This window comes from Pholcus phalangioides, unplaced genomic scaffold, assembly GCF_987345545.1.
Source record: "Pholcus phalangioides strain wild (caught in Gottingen) unplaced genomic scaffold, Ppha-v1.0 ptg000008l_1, whole genome shotgun sequence".
Taxonomy (NCBI): Eukaryota; Metazoa; Arthropoda; class Arachnida; order Araneae; family Pholcidae; genus Pholcus; species Pholcus phalangioides.
In genome coordinates, this window is record NW_028301601.1 from 57,872,494 (window position 1) to 57,891,955 (window position 19,462).

The following is a 19,462-nucleotide window of genomic DNA, read 5'->3' on the forward strand; positions in this document are numbered from 1 at the left end:
CATGTAGTATAGCGCATTGATTATACCGGGTAGATACTACTGACTGCCCAACAATTGCATACGTGATTCCTTGTGGGAAAACTAATACGGAAAAGTGTTTTTAAGTTTTTTTGTAATTTAACCAATAATTATGGAGTTATAACGCATTAAAAATTAATGACGTCATTTTGAAATCCTGAAATTAGTTGGGTATAATTTTTCAAACTGGCAAAACACAGTAAATAAATGGGAGAAATAATTTGCAAACAGACAAAAAATAATAAGAAATGATTTGCGGACCGAAAAATAAATGAACATCGTGAAAAATAGATAATTTGAAGACCGATACAAAATAAATACCGTAATTATGAAAAATAATAATCGAGGCGGACCGTAAAAATTAAATAAGTGGGAGAAATAATTTGCGAACTGGCAAAAAAAGTAAATACCCCGTGAATAGGAGAAACAATTTGCGGACCGGGAGGAAAAATAATAATTTATGGAAGTCAAAAAATAATAATGGAAGTATTTGTGGACCGGGTCAAAAATGAATACCGTTAACAGGAGAAATAATTTTTTATATTCCGGAAAAAATAAATACCCCCAAAAAAGAATACTGCAGTATACACACGCATGTATCGCGAGTTAATTTGATCAAGCCGGCACCGTTAATAATAATCGAATCAATTTTTACCTTGGGATTCATCAACATCTGAAGCTAACAGAATAACTGCACAATTATTTTGGTTGCTAATTCAATATGACTTCTCTCACTATGCCATTTGATCCAATGCAGGGGTTCTCAAACCATGCTCCGCGGAGCTCAACGAAGGTTCTTTGTTAAACTGCTTTGTAGCGCCGCGGATAGAAATAGCCGCCGACTATTAGGAGGAGGGTCGCTGCCAGGTGGAGAAAGTTTGAGAGCCCCATCTAAAGAGCAAATTTTAAAGTAGGTCTGAAATGAAAACGCCAAAGCAGAAATAAGAGGAAAAACAACTGAAATCACATCAGAAACCACTTTTTAAAAAAAAAAAATAAAATCGCGCGTTTTAATATTTCAACCTAAAAGCAATTATATTATCATCGGGCTAATGTAAAGCAAACTTATTTTTAAAAAAATGAAAAACAACAATAATATCAATGCAGTCAAATTGGCATACCTTGAATAGGTAAATGCGGTCAATAACGTACAATATAATAAAACGTCCCAAGCAGTTGTGAAAACGTAACGGTATCAAATAGAAACAAAACAGCATAAATTGATTACGTGTGATCAATCGAACGAAAAAATAAATGAATAAAATGGTTGAAGCTGGTAGCTGGTAACAGCTGTTGGTAACTGTCCTTAAGATGGAAGATTCAAATTTTCATTTCCTTCGCCAAATTCCTTGAGAATGTCACGAACTAGTTCAGGTCGTGCTCTCAAAACGGAACGTTTAGCTTCGAAATCCTCTACAGAGAAATTCTTACACAAGTATTTCATGGCGTGGCTGCGGAGTTTCTCTGCTTCATATTCATCTGCTTTCACGAGGGCTTCACAAACGTTGTAATCGTACAGAACGGATATCAGGTAATTGCTGCAGAACGATTTCAAGTCACTCATCTCAAAAATGTTGCTGGCACGTAAGAGTTTTAAGGCAAGATGAAAATTCAATCCGCGCACATTCCCCGAGTAGATGAATTCCATTAAGGATTCAATCGTGGCATTTTCAAAACCACGACTTCTAAGTGGGCTTAAATTTTGTGAAATGTGAGCGATGTCTTTCAAAATATTGCGCACGTGCACCAACTACAGACGAATGAAAACGAATGCCACCTTTGTAATCCGTCCCAATATCTGCATATTTTTTGCTGATCCACAGTTTCTGCATGTCATCAACAACATTTATCATTGGAGTTGCTTCCGCGCAGTAACGACTACCATCACTGTCCTTGACATAAGTCGTGCAGTAAGTAAAGTCCAAATCGACTACCAAAGTGTCATCAATCAATTTAGACTTCAAATTTTCTGTTTCAATGGCATTGGAATTTCCATATCCTCTGGTCATCAAAATCACCCACTCATCCAATTTCAATGTTGATAAAACCTTACGACTTGTGTCGCATAGACAGATAACGTATTTCAGCTGCACGTTTTTCATTTCGCTTTTCACGAAGACGAAGCATGAAACGAATCCTTTGGAAGAATTTTCTGTTTCTCCTCCAGGAAATAACGATAAATACCATTCCATTCCACCACCTTGGAGCCGAAACGTATCACTGCGGTGATACTTTCCAATTCTAGAACTAAGCGAGCTGAAGGTTTCAACGTTCCAGGTACACTTGCAGCTGCCCTGGAAGCTTCCAGATACACGTAATGCATCGCAGTTTGACGCCATTAAGAAAGTAAGATAAAAGAAAAATCAACTTCGAATAGCTTGTTAAAGAGAGAAATCTGAAACTAAAGACCCGTTTACATGAGGCAAGCGCTTTAGTTGGTAACTCAATTTTTAGTTGCCAAGTACGATACAATGTATGCAGACGATAAGGGCCGTTTACACGGCTTTATTTGACAAGTGCGCAAGTGCAGAAGTGATTTAGTTGGTAAGTCAGATAAGAACGGTTCTATTTTTTCCGGTTAAGTAGACGTATGCGCATGCGCCAGTGGGCGTGACCTGCCGCGCTGGAGGGGTCTTTTTGCTCTCTCACGGCAGAGTTGCCAGATTGGCGGTTTTCCCGCCAAATTGGGCTGGTTTGAAAACGGTTCGGCGGGAAATTTTTGGCTTTGGCGGGTGGCGGGTTTTTGGGCGGTTTTTCCAAAATTGTGTTCTCATGGCGAATTTCTCTCTATTTTTCTTTGCTTGACGGCAAAGAAGTTTTTCTTTTTCACTTCAGTCCCAACCTCATGTTGTGTTTTCTTCCTGACAAGGCAGAAGGGGTCTTTGATCAGTGGTTTTCAACCTTTATGATACCGCGGCCAATCGGATATAATATATCCAATATAGTATAGGGAAGTAGTATATCCAACACTATAAGGGAAATGGGTGACTTCAGTGACGTCAGGAGCTTCGCGCAGAGCCCTTCTGCTACAGAAGGAACTCTGGTTGGGAAACACAGTATCTAGACCACAGAAGCCTGTGAAAGAAACCGTAGCCTCCACAAGCGTGGAGCTGACAGGGCTCAAGCCCGGGAACCAGTTCTGTCTTAACGCATGTGCCCGGGCCTCAAGAGAAGAGGGACCTCAGAAAAACTAGAGGTAGTTGTATTTTTCGGGGATTTTCCATGAAGGGAATCACTTGGCTCTCGGGGGCCCATGATGCTCTTAAAACGGCCCTGCCAGGAACCCAGAAGAGTTCTTAAATTTTTTGTTTACTAGACCGTGAAAAATCTGGTCTGGGACCATACCTAATTTTTAAAATCTCGTGGGCAGCTATGCACAATTTGAGGCAGTGCCGACGCATGGGCCAACCCGGGCACGTCACGGAGGCCTTGAATGAAGAGCGGGGGGGGGGGGGATAAAAATGAGATATGGCTAAGATTTGCGAGATTAAGCATGTGAATTGGTAAGTAGGCATTTGCAGTCTGGATAGAGGGCTGAGCAAAATCAATTTGCCTGGGGTCTCATGATGCTTTTAAGACGGCCGCGACTCCAGGCCATCTCTGGGCCGTTTTTCCAGGAGAGAGAATGCGTAGGGAGGGAGTTATAGTGACTATAACAAGAAAAGAGAGCTATAAGCCACACCTTTGCAGGCTAGAATATAGTCAAACTGTAGCTTGCTTGTTGCTTCATAGATGGCAGCACAAGTTAAAATATTTTGGGCTACTTTTTGGCTATTTTTGAAGAGGATTTTGGCTGGAAATTTTTTTAGGACCTGGCAACTCTGGGCTGCGCGCACAACTCAGTATCATCTCATCGACCACACTGACAACAACGCGACTCGTGTATCGTTTCCCTCCCATTATTTCAATAAATTCATAGTTTCTTAATTTCATCTTGAATTGCCCCTTTATTTACCGATTGCTCGTTCAGCGGAATGTTCAGTACTAGTTACCTTTGATCCATCCTGAAAATCACGCCACAAGATCGTGAACATTTATGGTGCCGAAACCTGGGAAGAAGAACGCAACCAGTGACGACAGTCTTCAGATGGAATCTTTTGGTAAAGAAACGAAGTTCGGTGAAAGGCAAGATCACGAGGCTTTGCAACATCATCAAGCCGAAGCTCAACAGCGATGATCTCCCACGGCATCAGTTGGAAATCTATCAAGATCAAGCCAAAGAACTGTGGATGGAGCTCAACGCCTTACACAATGAAATCGTCATCTTGTCAACGGATGAACATCTGGTAGCCCACGAAGAGGAATTTCTCGATTTGGCAAGTCGGATCGACGATCATCGCTTCAGCATGGCCCAGGCATCAGGATCGATGAAACAATCAGGTACTTTCTTTTTTTCTTCTTTCAAACCGAGCACAACTCAGGTCTATCACCATTTATGGGCGATTTACTACCTAACGAGTTGTGCCGGAGGTGTAACTGTGCGTGTACCTAACAGTCTGAGTGCATATATAGTGTTGTGTTTGATTTTTCAGTGCTGCCATCTATATATCAGAAGTGAAGTGAGTGATGTGTTATGATTGAATTTTTTTTCGCTGTTTGTAGGTCTGTTGCTCTCTGTGGCGAGACTTTTTAACGGGGAGATCGGCTCGAAGTTGGGAACCACAGAAAACCAACTTCAGCTGACCACCACTATGGCGACGGTGGGGTTCGAACCCGGGTCCTCGCGATGCGAGTCCGTCACTATGACAATCAGGTACTGTAAATTCAGAAGCTAGTTCCGTGCGATTACGGAAAATTGAACTGCCTTCATGCAGTGGTAAACTTAACGATTGGTTGCCATTTCGCGATATGTTTACAACGACCATCGATCAAATAAAAGTTTAAGTGACATTCAAAAGTTATAATATTTGAAACTATGTGTCAAGGGAAACGCCGCTCAAGTAATTCACGCGATCCCTCTCGCAGGAAGCAATTACGGTAAAGCATGGGCACTTTTGTACAACCGATTCAACAACGAAGCTGAGATTGTTCAGGCAAGTCTGGACAAACTGTTTTCACACCGAGCATCACACATGAGTCAGCAACATGCTTACGTCGGCTTCTAGATACCACGAATCAGTGCCTGGAAGCTCTACAATAACTCCAGCAATCAGTGCAACATTGGGACAGTATCCTGATCTACTTCCTGTCCAACGAGCTAGATCCGGAATCTTTGCGCCAATGTTCTCTTCATTAGCGGGGGGATAAGAAACTTTTCACTTTTAGCGAATGGCGGGAATTCATTGACATTCGAGCTCGTGCTCTTGCAGCTGTAAGCACTAGCAAATCATGAGGTTCAGCCAAGTCGAAGACGCAAGGTCACCCGACGAATTCATTCGAATCACGAAAATCAGTGTTGATAAATCATGATGTTTCTAGCACATGTGTGGTATGCAAAGGAAACCATCCCATCTTCAGATGTTCGAAATTTCTTTACCAGTGTGTTTCAGCTGGAAAAGTAACAGTCAAAAAGCACCGACTTTGTTTCAATTGCTTGGGATCATCACATATGGTTCGGAGTTGCTCTGCAGGACACTGCAAAAAATGCAACGGTTCACACAACACACTACTGCATGAAGCGGATGTCGATACCACAAAGACTGTCAAAACGACTTCAGTCTTTTCGTCCCAGTTGTCGCGTACAAAGAAGACGTCCACTTCCAGTTGCGTCGTCTTGCCGACGGCCATTGTCAAAGGGTTTGATAAAATGGGTCAAGCTCACACATTCTGGACTCCGGAAGCCAATCAAGTTTCATCCGGGCGGCCTGCGTTCAAACACTTGGTCTCCGACAACATAATTGCAATTTGAATCTCTCTGGATTATCATCAGCCAAGCTTGGCAAGGTGAGAGGACTGGTTCATTTCAACATATCTTCTTGTGGCAACGAATCGACTGAACTGATTAATGCTTTTGTGTTGCCCAAAATAACATGCAATTTGCTGCAAACAAAAATTTCTTCAAAGGGGTTGACACAGTTCAAAAACTTGAAACTAGCAGATAAACATTGTTTGGAGACCAGTGTAGTGCACCAGTCTGGAGCACCGGTGTGTAGGCGCCTATCTATAGGACCGGTGTGTAGGCGCCTATCTATAGGACCGGTGTGTAGGCGCCTATCTATAGGACCGGTTGTTGAGCTCCATTATTAATGATGATAACAATCAGAAGGTGTTAAATACATGTTTAATTTGGCACGGACACAAACAATATAGGCCATCACATAACAATGGCTACTTGCCGATTGCGAAGAAAAACATTCGATTTTTTTCGCAACTTGCGTTGCTAGGTAACAATCATTCGCACCAGAAAATTGCGAAGCGCGACGTCTTCATTTTCCATCATCGGTGAAAGTTCAAGTAGAGGTCGCTACACACTCCCCCCCATCCTCCATTGATACTGACGCAATACTTGAATGACCCCTTAGCCCAGGGTAAGCATGGCTGCGGTGTCGCATATTGCCTGGGTGGTGTACGGTCTAAAAGGTGAAAAAAAAGGACGATCCAAATTTACAGTTATGTTCAATAATGCGGGTCAAATGGTCATCTCATATCATACAACTGATCCAGTGACTCGCGAGCACCCGCAGTGCTCTATGTGCATGTCCGATTTCATCCTCGCGAGCACTGTACCTCGCTTGTACAAATTATATTCAAGGATTAAAATTGATCCTGATTTCATGCACTCGTATGTCAAACTTGCAGTAAGAGTGCTTTTCTTTTGATGATGGGGGTACAGGCAGTGCTCGCGACTAGAAAAAGGTTGAGCACCCTTACCGTAGTCGAATGTAGCCCAAAGGCTGTCCCGATCCCAGACAAAAACCTGGTTGTATGGCTCACGACCAGATTTGATTTTTATGGGTCACATCGCAAACTTGATTCGTTGGGGCTTAGGAGATTAGTCATACAAATGGGCTTAATCAACACCGTCTTTAGGAGAAAGCCTCCGCGCGGAGCTCGTTACGTCACTGGAGTCGTCCGTTCCACCTATAGTCATTAGATATACCGAGCACACACTCATACTTCCGGAAAAATTCGCTAATTAGTAAATTGCTCTCGGCGATAGACCGGAGCTGTATGCGAATCAAATTTACGACCCATAGCTCAAAAAACCCTGACTGTGTGGATTTGAACGACCCATCTCGGAACTGGCTTCGAATCAAGGGCTGTGTCGGGACCGATAGCTCGAGGACCCCCCCCCCCCCGGCTGTAAGTGTACACTAAGTACGACCTATCTAGGAAGCCCCTACGAATCAAGTTTGGCTCAAGAGATCTCATGGCTGCTAGTGGAAGTTTCTACGATTCAAGATTGTGTCGGGCCCGAGTGGCAAGATGCTAGTATTCGTCTATGAAGGTTACTGTTGAGGTCCACGGGTTCAAATCCAGGTAAAAACATTAGAATCAAGTTATTTACCACCGAGCTTAGGGCGACCGCCGATAGATGGTGCCTTCATTTCCCACCCCAACTCTACTGGTTGGAAATTGCCTTATGGTGATATATGACCGGAGTTGGGGTGAGCGGTAAAGTAACTCAATATAGACACTTTGTACATATTTATTAAGCCAACACCATCAATAGCAGAAGGCCTCTGCGCGAAGCTCGTGACGTCACTGAAGAAGTTATTCCAACTGTCGCTCTGGGCTCGGTAGGTAAATAACTTGATTCTGATGTTCTTACCCGGAGTTTTGAAACCGTGGACCTCGACGGTTACCTTCATAGACGAAGACTAGTATCTTGCCACTCGGGCGCGACACAATTTCGAATCGTAGAAACTTCCGAGATGGGTCGTAAAAATCCACTGACAGCCAGGATCTCTTGAGCCAAACTTGATTCCCAGGGGCTTCCTAGATAGGTCGTACATAGTGTACACTTACAGCCGGGTTGGGGTCTTGAGCTATCGGTCCCGACACAGTCTTGATTCGTAGGGAGTTCCGAGATGAGTCGCTCAAATCCACTAACAGTCAGGATTTTTTGAGCTATGGGTCACAACTCAAATTTGATTCGCACACAGCTCCGGTCTATCGCCGAGAGCAATTTAGTACCTAGTGAATTTTTCCCGAAGTATGAGTGTGTGCGCGTAACAGTCTGAGTGCGTATATAGTGTTGTCGGATTTTTCAGTGCTGCCATCTATATTTCAGAAGCTAAGTGAGTGGAGTGTAATGATTGAATATTTGTACCATTGTAGGCTTGTTGCTCTCTGTGGCGAGACGACTTTTTAACGGGGGAAGATCGGCTCGCATTCACATCTCGAAGTTGGGAACCGCAGAAGACCAATTTCGGCCGACCACCGCTGTGGCGTCGAAGTTCAAGCCCGGGTTCTCGCGGTCCGAGTCCGTTACTATGATCACCACTCGATCACCATTTGTTCCAGCGGCATTTTTGGACGCACTGAAAAGTTTGTGCACTCCTGAATTTTTGACGTGAATACGTCTTTTAAATCATCTGACAATACTGGGAGTTGCAAAAAGTTGCGTGACGAAATTCTTTGAACGCTCATATCTCAGGAAGTACTCAAAGCACATCAAAAGCAATAGCATCGTGAGATGCTTATTGCAAAGACAAATCCAATGATATATCGCTCCGGTTTCATTATCTCATCCCGTTTTCCTTATTCGTAACGCGTATCTCGAGCAGTTCACTACGAAAATATACGGCATTTGTATCGTTTGTTCGCTATTCCGAAGAGCGGCTGTGGTGGTCGAGTGGACATAGTGAAGGACTCGCATCTCGAAGATCAGGGTTCAAACTCCACTGTCGCCGCATTGGTGGTCGGCTGAACTTGGTTTTCTGTGGTTCCCAACTTCCACGCGCGTATGCTAGCCGATCTCCCCATTAAAAAGTCTCGCAGCAGAGAGCAACAGGCCTACACAACGGTATAATTATTCATTCATTACACTTCAATCAGTATGAGTTGAGGAGTTTAAAAAAATTGATTGCAGATGGCAGCACTACACATAACAATCATTACACGGAAAAAAAACTTTGCGTTAAGGCGCGGATCGTGCAATGCAAGCGTTCGCAATCGGTTGTTCAGTAATTTGTACGGTGTTGCGAACGATTAACGAATCATTCTTGATCTGTTTGAGCCGATTCAGTAGGAGTCGGTTTTTTCGACGAACACTAAGGAATTCTCCCTTTTGTTTTTTTTGATTCCTTCTATAATAGTATATCCTTCTATAACATTCCAAACTATTTTAGGACTAACGTCCAATAGTTTGGACGGCGTCGTTATCGATGTGCGTGTTTGAACGTGCTTCTGATCCTATCTAGAGCCTTCATTTTGTTCCCCTCGCCTTATTTCGCGAAAGTCATTTAATTTAATAGTCATAATAATTGAAATTCGTCATTTTTAATAGTCATTTAAATTCGTTTATCATATCATGTTCCTCAATAGTTGTTACTGCCGCTCAAAACCTACAAATGGCGTTGAAACAGCTCTCGGACGGAGCCATCGGTTGATGATGATTATTCGTTTCGGAAATCGTACCCACTGAATGCATTGCGAACGCTTGGGAATGCTTGCATTGCACGATCCGCGCGCGTGTGTGTGTACGCGCCTTTAGGTTCACTATTCGTACACACACATTCCAACATGCACCAATTCGTTAGAAAATCCGCAGAGGAATATGGACGAGGTGCATGTCTGGTTTAGTAGTAGCTACTCCGAAAACAAAGCCGATGATAATGTCATAATTTCATTACGTCATTATTTTTCACGCGATTCAAAGCACAAAAAAACGTATTCGTGTCGAAACTCCAGGCCGTGTCTATGACAAATCGTACCCCAATTTTTTTACACCCTTTTATAAAACTGCTTTTTTTTTTCTTGGACATAAACCAGCCGATGTATAGTAATTGTGCCGTGAAACTTCGTCATGATCCTCCCGTGCAAAAATAACAAACATTTGCGCATTCTAAACTGGAAGGAAATCAATGTGAGTAGGTATATAATATACTCCTGATTATATTCTAAAAAATCCTACCAGAGAGTGACCGTTCTGAAAAGGAAGGATAAAGATTCGACGACTACATGTTTGCCTGAGACGACGAAATCGATTTTTGGTACTTGCTGGCTGTTTGCTGAATGGCTGAATTACGTATTGAAAAATTACTAGTGTGCGGAAGCTCCCACGGCCGTTTCATATGCGAGTGGACCGTCAAAGGTTTCAGCTCCCTTGATACGCAGGTCGGAAAACATCACATCAGTCCGAAGTTTCAACTCTATAAGAAAGGCGTATTTTGGTATTTAGTGCTATGGCCCAAAGGTAAAACAGAAAACACCAACGGACGCGTTTCTTGTTGCCTCTTTGTAAAGAGTTCGAATACCATGCCAAATGAAATTAATCTAAAATACAGTGGATCATTTCGCAACACCGATGGTGCGACGTTGTTCGAATGGGATCGAGCCCCGACCGAATCTGGTCCTCCGAAAACGGCAGAAAGAGAAGAATTGATATCTAAATTGGTCGATGACACTTTGGTGGTCGCTGTGGATGCGACCTATTACGTATCCAGTTTCAAAAGCATCGCGGACAATCATCGCTACTCGGATGTTGCTCAGTCGTTGAAGCTTGGCGACGATCTGAGGGATCTGTGGACGAGCAAAGAATGTACCGACGGCGTCATATCGGTGGAAGGAGAAGACATCCCCATCCATTCAGCCGTTCTCGGTGCGCGTTCGAAAGTTTTCGCTGCCATGTTCAAACACGACACGGTGGAGAAAGAAACTCGCCGCGTGGAAGTCACCGACTTCGGGAAAGACGCCATGGACTCCTTCGTGGAATTCATCTACTCCGGGGTCGTGCGGAACATGGATTATGTCCTCGCCATGGAACTTCTACGAGCCAGTGACAAATATGAAGTGGGTGATCTGAAATCGTACTGCAGCAACTATCTGATGTCCCGTTTGAATGTCGAGAACGTTTGCCAAGTCCTCGTGAGCGCAGACATCCATAACGCCGAGAAACTTCGCAGCCAAGCCATTAATTACTTCTGCGGGAATCTCTCATCTGAGGAGGACTTCGAAGCTAAACGCTCGAACTTCGAGGACAGGCCGAACCTGCTCTGCGACATCGTCAGGGCATTCATAGGACGTAACAAAACTCAGAATCAGAACAACAGCGGAAGAGCGATCGCCGCAACGAGTACTCCCAGGTTGATTTTCCTCCCATCGCATTGATCCAAAGAAGTTACGTGGAAATATAATCCACATCCAAGTTTTACTGCATACGCCTTAATAAGGAATAAATTTTCATGTTTCGTTCATAATAATCTGCATTGGTCTACATTGTTGAATATCTTTCTCTCTCTCTCTCAGGGGTTCCTAAATACTTTTGGTCGTGGACCCCCGCCCCGGAAATCTTGGTGTGTGTCTTGACCCCCCTCCCCACAATTATAGAAGTATTAATTACTTACTACAGCCATGTATGAGCGAGAATGTTCTCGAAAAATGGAGGGCATTCAATGCAGTATGAGCAAATTTGGTGCGATAGCAACGTCATCTAAAAGGGGCCTGCGGAACTGAAACATTGGTGCTCAGCCTTCAGAAGAGTGAGTGTTGGCGCCGACTTCATTGATTTCAAAACGTGTCGAAGATCATTCCTGTCATCTGTAAATGTGCCGCGGGTAACATAAATGATGTGGGAGCTGCATGGCCCCCACATCCTGAAGCAGGGCCCCTAGGCTGGGATCTTTTACGGGCCCCCCGACCAGATTTTAAGGGCTCCTTTGTGATGAATTTATAGCGTGAAAAAACAAAAAAAAAAAAAGATTAAAATCACACCGGGCCCCAGGGCTGGAGCCTTGTCAGAACACCCCTTGTGGGAGCCATGGGGAGCTGCACCAAGGACGGCACAAACGCTCTGAAACTGTGCTGCGGGTCACTTAAGTACTCTATAACCGTGTTGCCCTTAAGAGTGACCCGTGAAACATTTAGATCACTTAAGTGGTCTGTAAACGTGCCGCGGAGTTCCTTTCATACCCAGAACAACTAACATCTTCTATAGCAGAAAGACTCCGCGAGAAGCTTTGATGTCACTGAAGTCGTCCATTTAGCCTATAAGCATTGGATATAGCAGGCCGACGTATGCGCAATCTTTACCTTTTTTGCAGTCTATTCAATGACTATAAGGGGTCATTCAAGTATTACGTCAGCATCGAGCGGGCGAGGGGGTTTTGGATTTGCTGACTTTTGATGGCAAGGGGGGATTTGAAGTTTGCTTACGTCTCTCTCATCAACCACCCCTTTTTCAAGATATGAAATATTCTAAGCTGCTGACGAAATTTTGCTGACAGGGGGAAGGGGGGGGGGGTCAGTGTTTTGCTGACTTTTGTTGACAAGTGGGGACGGGGTCAAAAATGGCTAAAAATCTGCTTACGAAATACTTGAATGGCCCCCTAAGTGAAATGGACGACTTCAGTGGAGCCATGAGAGAATCGCGTGGAGGCTTTTTGCTACAGTATAGTATAGAACCGAGCACGCCCAGGCTCTGTCGCGTTTGCGATATAAGCTCATTGATCGTGAGATCGTGGGCGTGCCGGAAAAAAACTCAAGCCGGCCGGGACCAACATCCACACCCCCACACCCAAACCCCCAATCCCAGGGCACATCACCGCTCGACAAGCCAGGACAGCACCGCGGGCGCAATCCCCCCAGCCCCGCCGACGCGGCTTACAACGCCCCAACACGCCCCGCGAAAGGAAACTCCCGACCATCCTGACGAACCTCCACCGCTGACACGAGAGAGAACCCTCCACAGGACGGGGACACCACCCCCATCAAGAAATACACGGACGCCTCGCAACAAGGGCCCCAACCAACGCGCCACTGCCGACCACGCACGAAGCCACCCGACCGCCGACACCCATTCCCGCCCTCCCTGCAACCCACCGCACCCCCGAACGGTCCGCCTCCCCACCCGAGGAGCCACATGCGAGCGCGACAGTCAAAGCCGCAGTTTGCCAAAAAAAAAACATGTGCCACATCATAAAAAAAAAAAAAATACTACAGATATATTAAATTGGTCCTCTGCAGCCATTGCCGAGAGAGGTATTCCGTGAAGTGCTGTGAACTTTGACTCTTACGGGTTCTCCGCATCATCATCTTCGTCGGTGAGATCTGGTTCTGCATATTCCACTCGTCTGTTGACCAGTCTGGCAGATCGCCTGAGTTGGCCCCTGTTTGCTGGTGTCGTCTCTTCATCTGGGCTGTTATCTTCATCCAGTTCGGCTTTTTCTGGGTGATTTTTCAGGAATCTGACCATTTCCACCAGCTTCCTTGTAGATTCAGGTCTGTCAAGGACTGCTTTGATCCAGGCGGTCTCGTATTGTTCATCTGGAGCCCGGAAGTGAAAAATCCTTGTGTGTTCACAGGTTGTAGCGTAATGCCATTTAGAGCCCGTCGACCCACAACTGCACTTGTCATTCGGGATCAGTTTGAACCTCCTCAAATATGCCGAAAATGGCCCGTGCCCTGTGATAAACATTGTCACTTCCCTTTTCCAATTGCTACTTTTCAGACCCACAGTTTTCAGCACCTCGTGAGTGGAGCGACCGTTGGCCTCCGGGTTGTCCCATCTAGTTTGCCACTTCCTGAGGAGGTCCGCCCTTAGCATCGCTTTGGCCGCTGAGTGTGGTAGCTTGACCGTGTTCCATTCAGTTCCGTTTATGGTGGCATCTTTTGCCATTTGGTCAGCTATCTCGTTGCCCCAGGTGCGATCGTGGGCTTTGACCTATGAAAGTTGGATCTCTGGATGTCTAATCAGTACGTTTCTGGCTCGCCTGACCATTTCGTGTTCTGATATAGGGCTCCTGAGGGCCAGTAGGCTGGAAAGGCTGTCCGTCCTAATGTGTGCAGGGACTCCTCTTATTCCTGCGTCCTTGACTGCTTCCAGTATGGCCAGAAGCTCCGCCTGAAAAACTGTGTTCCTGGACTTCAGCTTGGCCTTCCAGGTAGCGATGATCTCCTTGCCTGTCGTGATGACGTAGGCGGCCCCCGTCGCCTCCTTTAATCTAGACCCGTCCGTGTAGTAAATTCTGTTTTGAGTTGTGTGAGCGAGATGTTCCGCGGAGATCGGCTTTCTGCTATAGACGGTGTTGGCACAATTCCGGTATATTGCCACTGGAAATTTTCTACCGGTTGAGTTGTGCCGAAAGTGCGTGTGCACCTAACAACCTGAGTGCGTGTTGTTGTGTGTGCGTGATATAGTGTTGTGCGTGAATTTTTAGTGCTGCCATCTATATTTCAAATTTTGAATGAACTGCAATGATTGAATATTTATGTCATTGTAGGACTGTGACGCAGACTACTCAAGTGATCTGTAAGTATCTCATGGGTGACTCAATTGATGTGGAACGGGGGTCGTGGATCCCTCCAATAACCTGCAAATATGTCACTTGGTTCATTTTCACAAAACTAGGTGTGCGGGGTCGCGGGTCACATTCAGAGGATTCCGAGGGGCATATGGCCATGGGCATGGTCCCCACAAGGGGTGGGCTGACAAGGCTCCATCCCTGGGGCCCGGGACAATTTACACAATTTTTTTGTTTTTTTCACGCTATAAATTCATCATAAAGGGGCCCGTGGAAGTCTGGTCGGGGGGGGGGGGCTGCAAAAGATCCCAGCCTAGGAGCCCTGCTCCAGGATGTGGGGGCCATGGCCATGGATTGAGTATGCATGAACTGAAACAACGTTTCATATTCCCATCGATAGATGTTACCACATGTACAATTTTTTGGCAAATCGTAACAACACTACCACTACTGCAGTCTATCAACGTTGCAGCTGTGCTTTGGCGCGTTAATTCAAATAAAAAAGCAAAATTTATTTGCATTATGTTTTTTAGAACTTTGCATCAATTTTTTTTCGATAATTTTACAATTTGGCTGTGGACCCCCAACAAAAATCGGGGGTGCGTGGACCCCCAGCCGTCCACGACTTCTCCCCCCCCCCCCTATTGGGAATCTGTAATGCATTATGAGCGCTGATGCTAGAAACTGATAAGTAGGGTAAGGATTTGCGGGACTTTGCATATTTTTATACGATTTTGCATATTTCGGTACTTTTACGTGATACAGCATTTTTTTCCCTCATGATTTTAGTGATTGAAGAAGGTTTTCATTCCTCCCCCCCCCCCACCCCACCCCAGCACGTTTCTTGCATATTTCGGCATTTTAAATGTCAATGTGCACTTGCGGGGGGGTATCGTGCTCGACTCTCATCTTGAGGATCTAGGTTCGAACCAAGTTGCCTCACAGTAGTGATCGGCTGAAATTGGTTTTAATGCAGTTTTGTAACTTCGATACGTGGATGTGCGAGCTGGTCTTCTATTAAAAAAAAAAAGTACTACCGCAGAGAGCAAGCAGACCTACAGCACGTTAATAATATAACATGAAAAGTTTCCCACAATTACTTGAAAACATGGAAGACAGATGGCACCATGAACACGAAACAAACACAATTCTGACGACATGAATATGTCAGGGTCACAATACACCCAGAACCCACATTCACAGTCACTACTGTGCAGTTTGACTAACGTCAATATTATTGCTACAGTCAATAACTACCGTGTGCCGGCATGAAATTGTGGCCGTTAGAGGGAGGTTTTACTGTTTAGTTGACAGGTCGCGTGATTTTGTATGAAATGAAGGATTCGGGACGATTAGTTAATTTCTTAAAATAATAATTTATTTACAACACGGAACATGATGAAACAAAACAAAAATCTACGGGAGCGACACGTTACTCGCGTGATGGTCCGGTTGCCAATCTCGCGATTTCTCGCGTGACCAGTATCAAATCCAAACGCAACGTGCTGATTACTCGAGCTACATTGATGTTAAATGTACCGGAAAATATATTTTGGGTATTACTGATGGTTTTGTTTTTTTTTCAATCGAAATGGAAAACAAGTGCGAACGCTAATCGAAAAAGGAACTTTTGCAACGCGGACTCGATGTGATGCATTTCTACAAGGGAAAGATAAGGTGCTAAAATGCGTGTCCGGAAAATTCACCCCGACAACAGTTCAACACGAAGCTACCGAGTCTGTGAGCGAGCTACTGAGTCCCTGAGCGAACGGGTGAGTGATCGAGTGAGCTACTGAGTCCCTGAGCGAGCGGGTGAGTGATCGAGTGAGCTACTGAGTCTGTGAGCGTGTGAGCGAGCTACTAAGTCTGTGAGCGTGTGAGCGAGCTACTGAGTCCCTGAGCGAGCGGGTGAGTGATCGAGCGAGCTACTGAGTCTGTGAGCGTGTGAGCGAGCTACTGAGTCCCTGAGCGAGCGGGTGAGTGATCGAGCGAGCTACTGAGTCTGTGAGCGTGCTACTGAGTCCCTGAGCGAGCTACTGAGTCCCTGAGCGAGCGGGTGAGTGATCGAGCGAGCTACTGAGTCTGTGAGCGTGTGAGCGAGCTACTGAGTCCCTGAGCGAGCGGGTGAGTGATCGAGCGAGCTACTGAGTCTGTGAGCGTGTGAGCGAGCTACTGAGTCCCTGAGCGAGTGGGTGAGTAATCGAGCGAGCTACTGAGTCTGTGAGTGAGCGGCTCTCTCGCTCACGGACTCGATGGCTTCATGACGAACTGTTGTCGGTGAATTGTTGGTCGGTGAATTTTCCGTAAACCGCCAAGATGTCTGTATAATTCATGAGTTTTTTAAGAAGCGAAAAATTCAATTTTTTTTTAAATCATAATTTCACATTTTCTGAAATGATCAGTCAACATGTAATTTATTTTTTTTTGCAATCTCGCACCGCCAAAAATGCTCTCCCGCACCCCCGATTAAGAACCACTGGCATATACGTATAACGCCTACGAGCAGTTTATATTGAAAAACATGTTAAAAAAATATTTCTAGTACAGGGGTAGAACCAGAACTTTTCAACACAGTTAGACTAGCACCTCCTAGAGATAGAAGGCCTCCGCGCTCTGCTTGTGGCGTCAGTAAGTAGTCCATTTTCCCTCAGAATATTCAGGGGAAAAATTCCCCTGCTCGTGCCAGTATCATCGTCGTGCGGAAAAGAAATGATCGGGCTCAGAATTGGCGATTTCTATGCCCCACATCCAATCAGTATGCGGTATTTGTGTGCCAATCAGGAAGATTCCACGCCAAAATAAGAAGGAAACGAAATAGGATGCCGTGTTTGAAAATGTGGCAAACTTGCTAGGTAGTCTGAATGACGTTTCTGGCAAACAGTGCAGAGGCCTTCTATCTCTAGGAGGTGCTGGTTAGGCGCAGAAAATTTCATAGTACAGTAAAACCCGTCTTTAACGGAACCTGTACTAAGCGGAAACCTGTCTTCAGCGAAAAAAAAAAAATCTTGGTCCCGTGATTTTTATGCTAAAATGCAAATTAAGAAGCCTCCATTGAGCGGAACCTGTCTCACGCGGAAACGAAAAGAGAACAATGCTCTTAACGGAAAATTTCATACAAACATTGCGAATGTTTCCCAAACCAAAAGGCTGAGGGCGGTCGGTATTCACCGATATGATTTAAACCAGTGATTCCCAACGTGGACGTTAACGCCCCCCTGGGGGACGATGGAATGTTCCAGGGGGCGGTAGAAAAGTTACGGGTATAACATAGGATCCTATGGGTTCGATTGCGATGGGAGAAAAAATTTCTGAAGAAGGGGACGATGGGACAAAAAAGGTTACGAAACTATGGTTTATATAAAAACTATAGTCACAATTTTTTGATAAGAGATCCACGCGGATTGGTTAAATTCAGGTTTTTAACCAATCTATGTTGATGATCATCTCTTATCCGAAAATTGTGACTTCAGTTTAAACCATTTCGGTGAATACGCGCGGCCCTGAGGGAATCCCACGAAATGTTGGAAGTGCTCTACCGAATTTTTTTTATTCACAATGTCTACTTGCTAATGTGAGTTCAGCTATCTCATCCACCCCTATATTAGCAAAAACTGTTTCCGTGTTTGATGCTGTGATTTTAAGAATCCACGTGTAAGTAAGTCAGTAGTAAGACAGCAGCTTTCTGAAATTGTTACAAAATCTGTCGGAAAAGCAGGCTTTTTTACGGGTGAAATCAGTGCGAAGTTGGAATTTTTGAAATGATAATATGCACGCAAGCTGCTTTCCGTGATCGCAAAGATGAGGATTATATAAACATAGACGACAACGTACAAACTGAACTCCAAAAAAATTTGGAGAAAGTCAAAAAAAAAAAGAAGAGAATGAAGCGGAGATGAATGTCAACATTTTCAGAATAAAAAAATAGTGTAGGTTTTTGAAGATAAAGGATTTATACATGATACTGAGATCATGTAAAAACCTTCAAAGAACTGCAGAAATTTTGCATTAGACTAATAATGACTCGGGCATTTTTTTGTATGTTTTCTTAAATAAAACTCTATACTGAAATTCAGGCAGGAAAGAGTGTGAACTGCATACAGGAAACTCTGTTATTGACCACTGGATAAAAATATTTACAGTATTGTTTTTAGTTGTTTACTCACTATTCGGCGATGCGGATAGTTAATGTATATAATGGACTGTTTATAGTGTAATTGAAGTAAACACAATATGTATGTATTTTTAAGAAATAATGTATCATATCAAGTGGTAAATATTTAATAACTAATTATTACTTACTAATTAATAATTATTTTATATTTTTATCTTTAATATCTACTTTATTTTCAATTAATTTATTTTCACTTTACTTCAATTTTTTCGAGATCGTTGCGTAATTTTGCGCATTATGTCAATCGAACCTCTAAAGCGGAAACGTGTGTTCAACACAAAAAAGAATTTCGGTCCCTTGAGATTCCGTTGAAGACAGGTTTTACTGTATTCTCGAAAATTGAAAAACTTGTATTTTGGAATATTCGCGTGTGTGTGTGTGCACCAAACCGCCCCCGCTTAAACCGCATTTTCTGATGGTACTAACAACACAGATTTAGAAAAGATGCCACAACAGCAGCATAAATTTGATGGCAATGTGACCTCCGGACATAAGGATGATCCCTCTACAACGATATTTTTTTTGGCCAGCAGAATATCGTTATATTGAGATTTCACTGTATTATTAAATGGCTAGCATCAAGATAATTATTCGAACGTTATTTGATATTTCAGCCTCAGATAAACATTGAATGATTGGAGACAGCGATGAGATTAAGCCTCGACCTCAAACTGAATTTAAATGAAAAATCGCCATGGATACCGCTGTCCATCTTATTCTTTTGTCGAGCTGATGTTTAGCCGAAGTGAATTTTCATTTCATCAACCTTTACCGTATTATCATATCCAATTAGATCAAGACCTGGCAACATTAGGTGCTCCTGCAGAACTCAAGCCGTCAGCCGAACATTTGTAGTTAAAGCAGCGTGTGATTCAGCTGAGCCTAGAGTAGTTAATTTGCCTATTTAATTATGAATTGAGCTGAACCA

At 44.1% G+C, this 19,462-nt stretch overlaps 1 protein-coding gene across 1 annotated transcript; it reads left to right on the forward strand.

Moving 5' to 3' along the window:
• The first annotated feature begins 10,137 nt into the window (after nt 1–10,137).
• Nucleotides 10,138–11,232, forward strand: LOC149084618 (speckle-type POZ protein B-like). Its single transcript, XM_089235352.1, has one exon. It carries the CDS (start codon nt 10,138–10,140, stop codon nt 11,230–11,232), a length of 1,095 nt encoding a protein of 364 aa, XP_089091478.1.
• Nucleotides 11,233–19,462: the final 8,230 nt, after the last annotated feature.

Coding starts and splice junctions, on each gene's coding strand:
- LOC149084618 (XM_089235352.1), top strand. CDS start 10,138: ATGGCTGAATTACGTATTGAAAAATTACTAGTGTGCGGAAGCTCCCAC.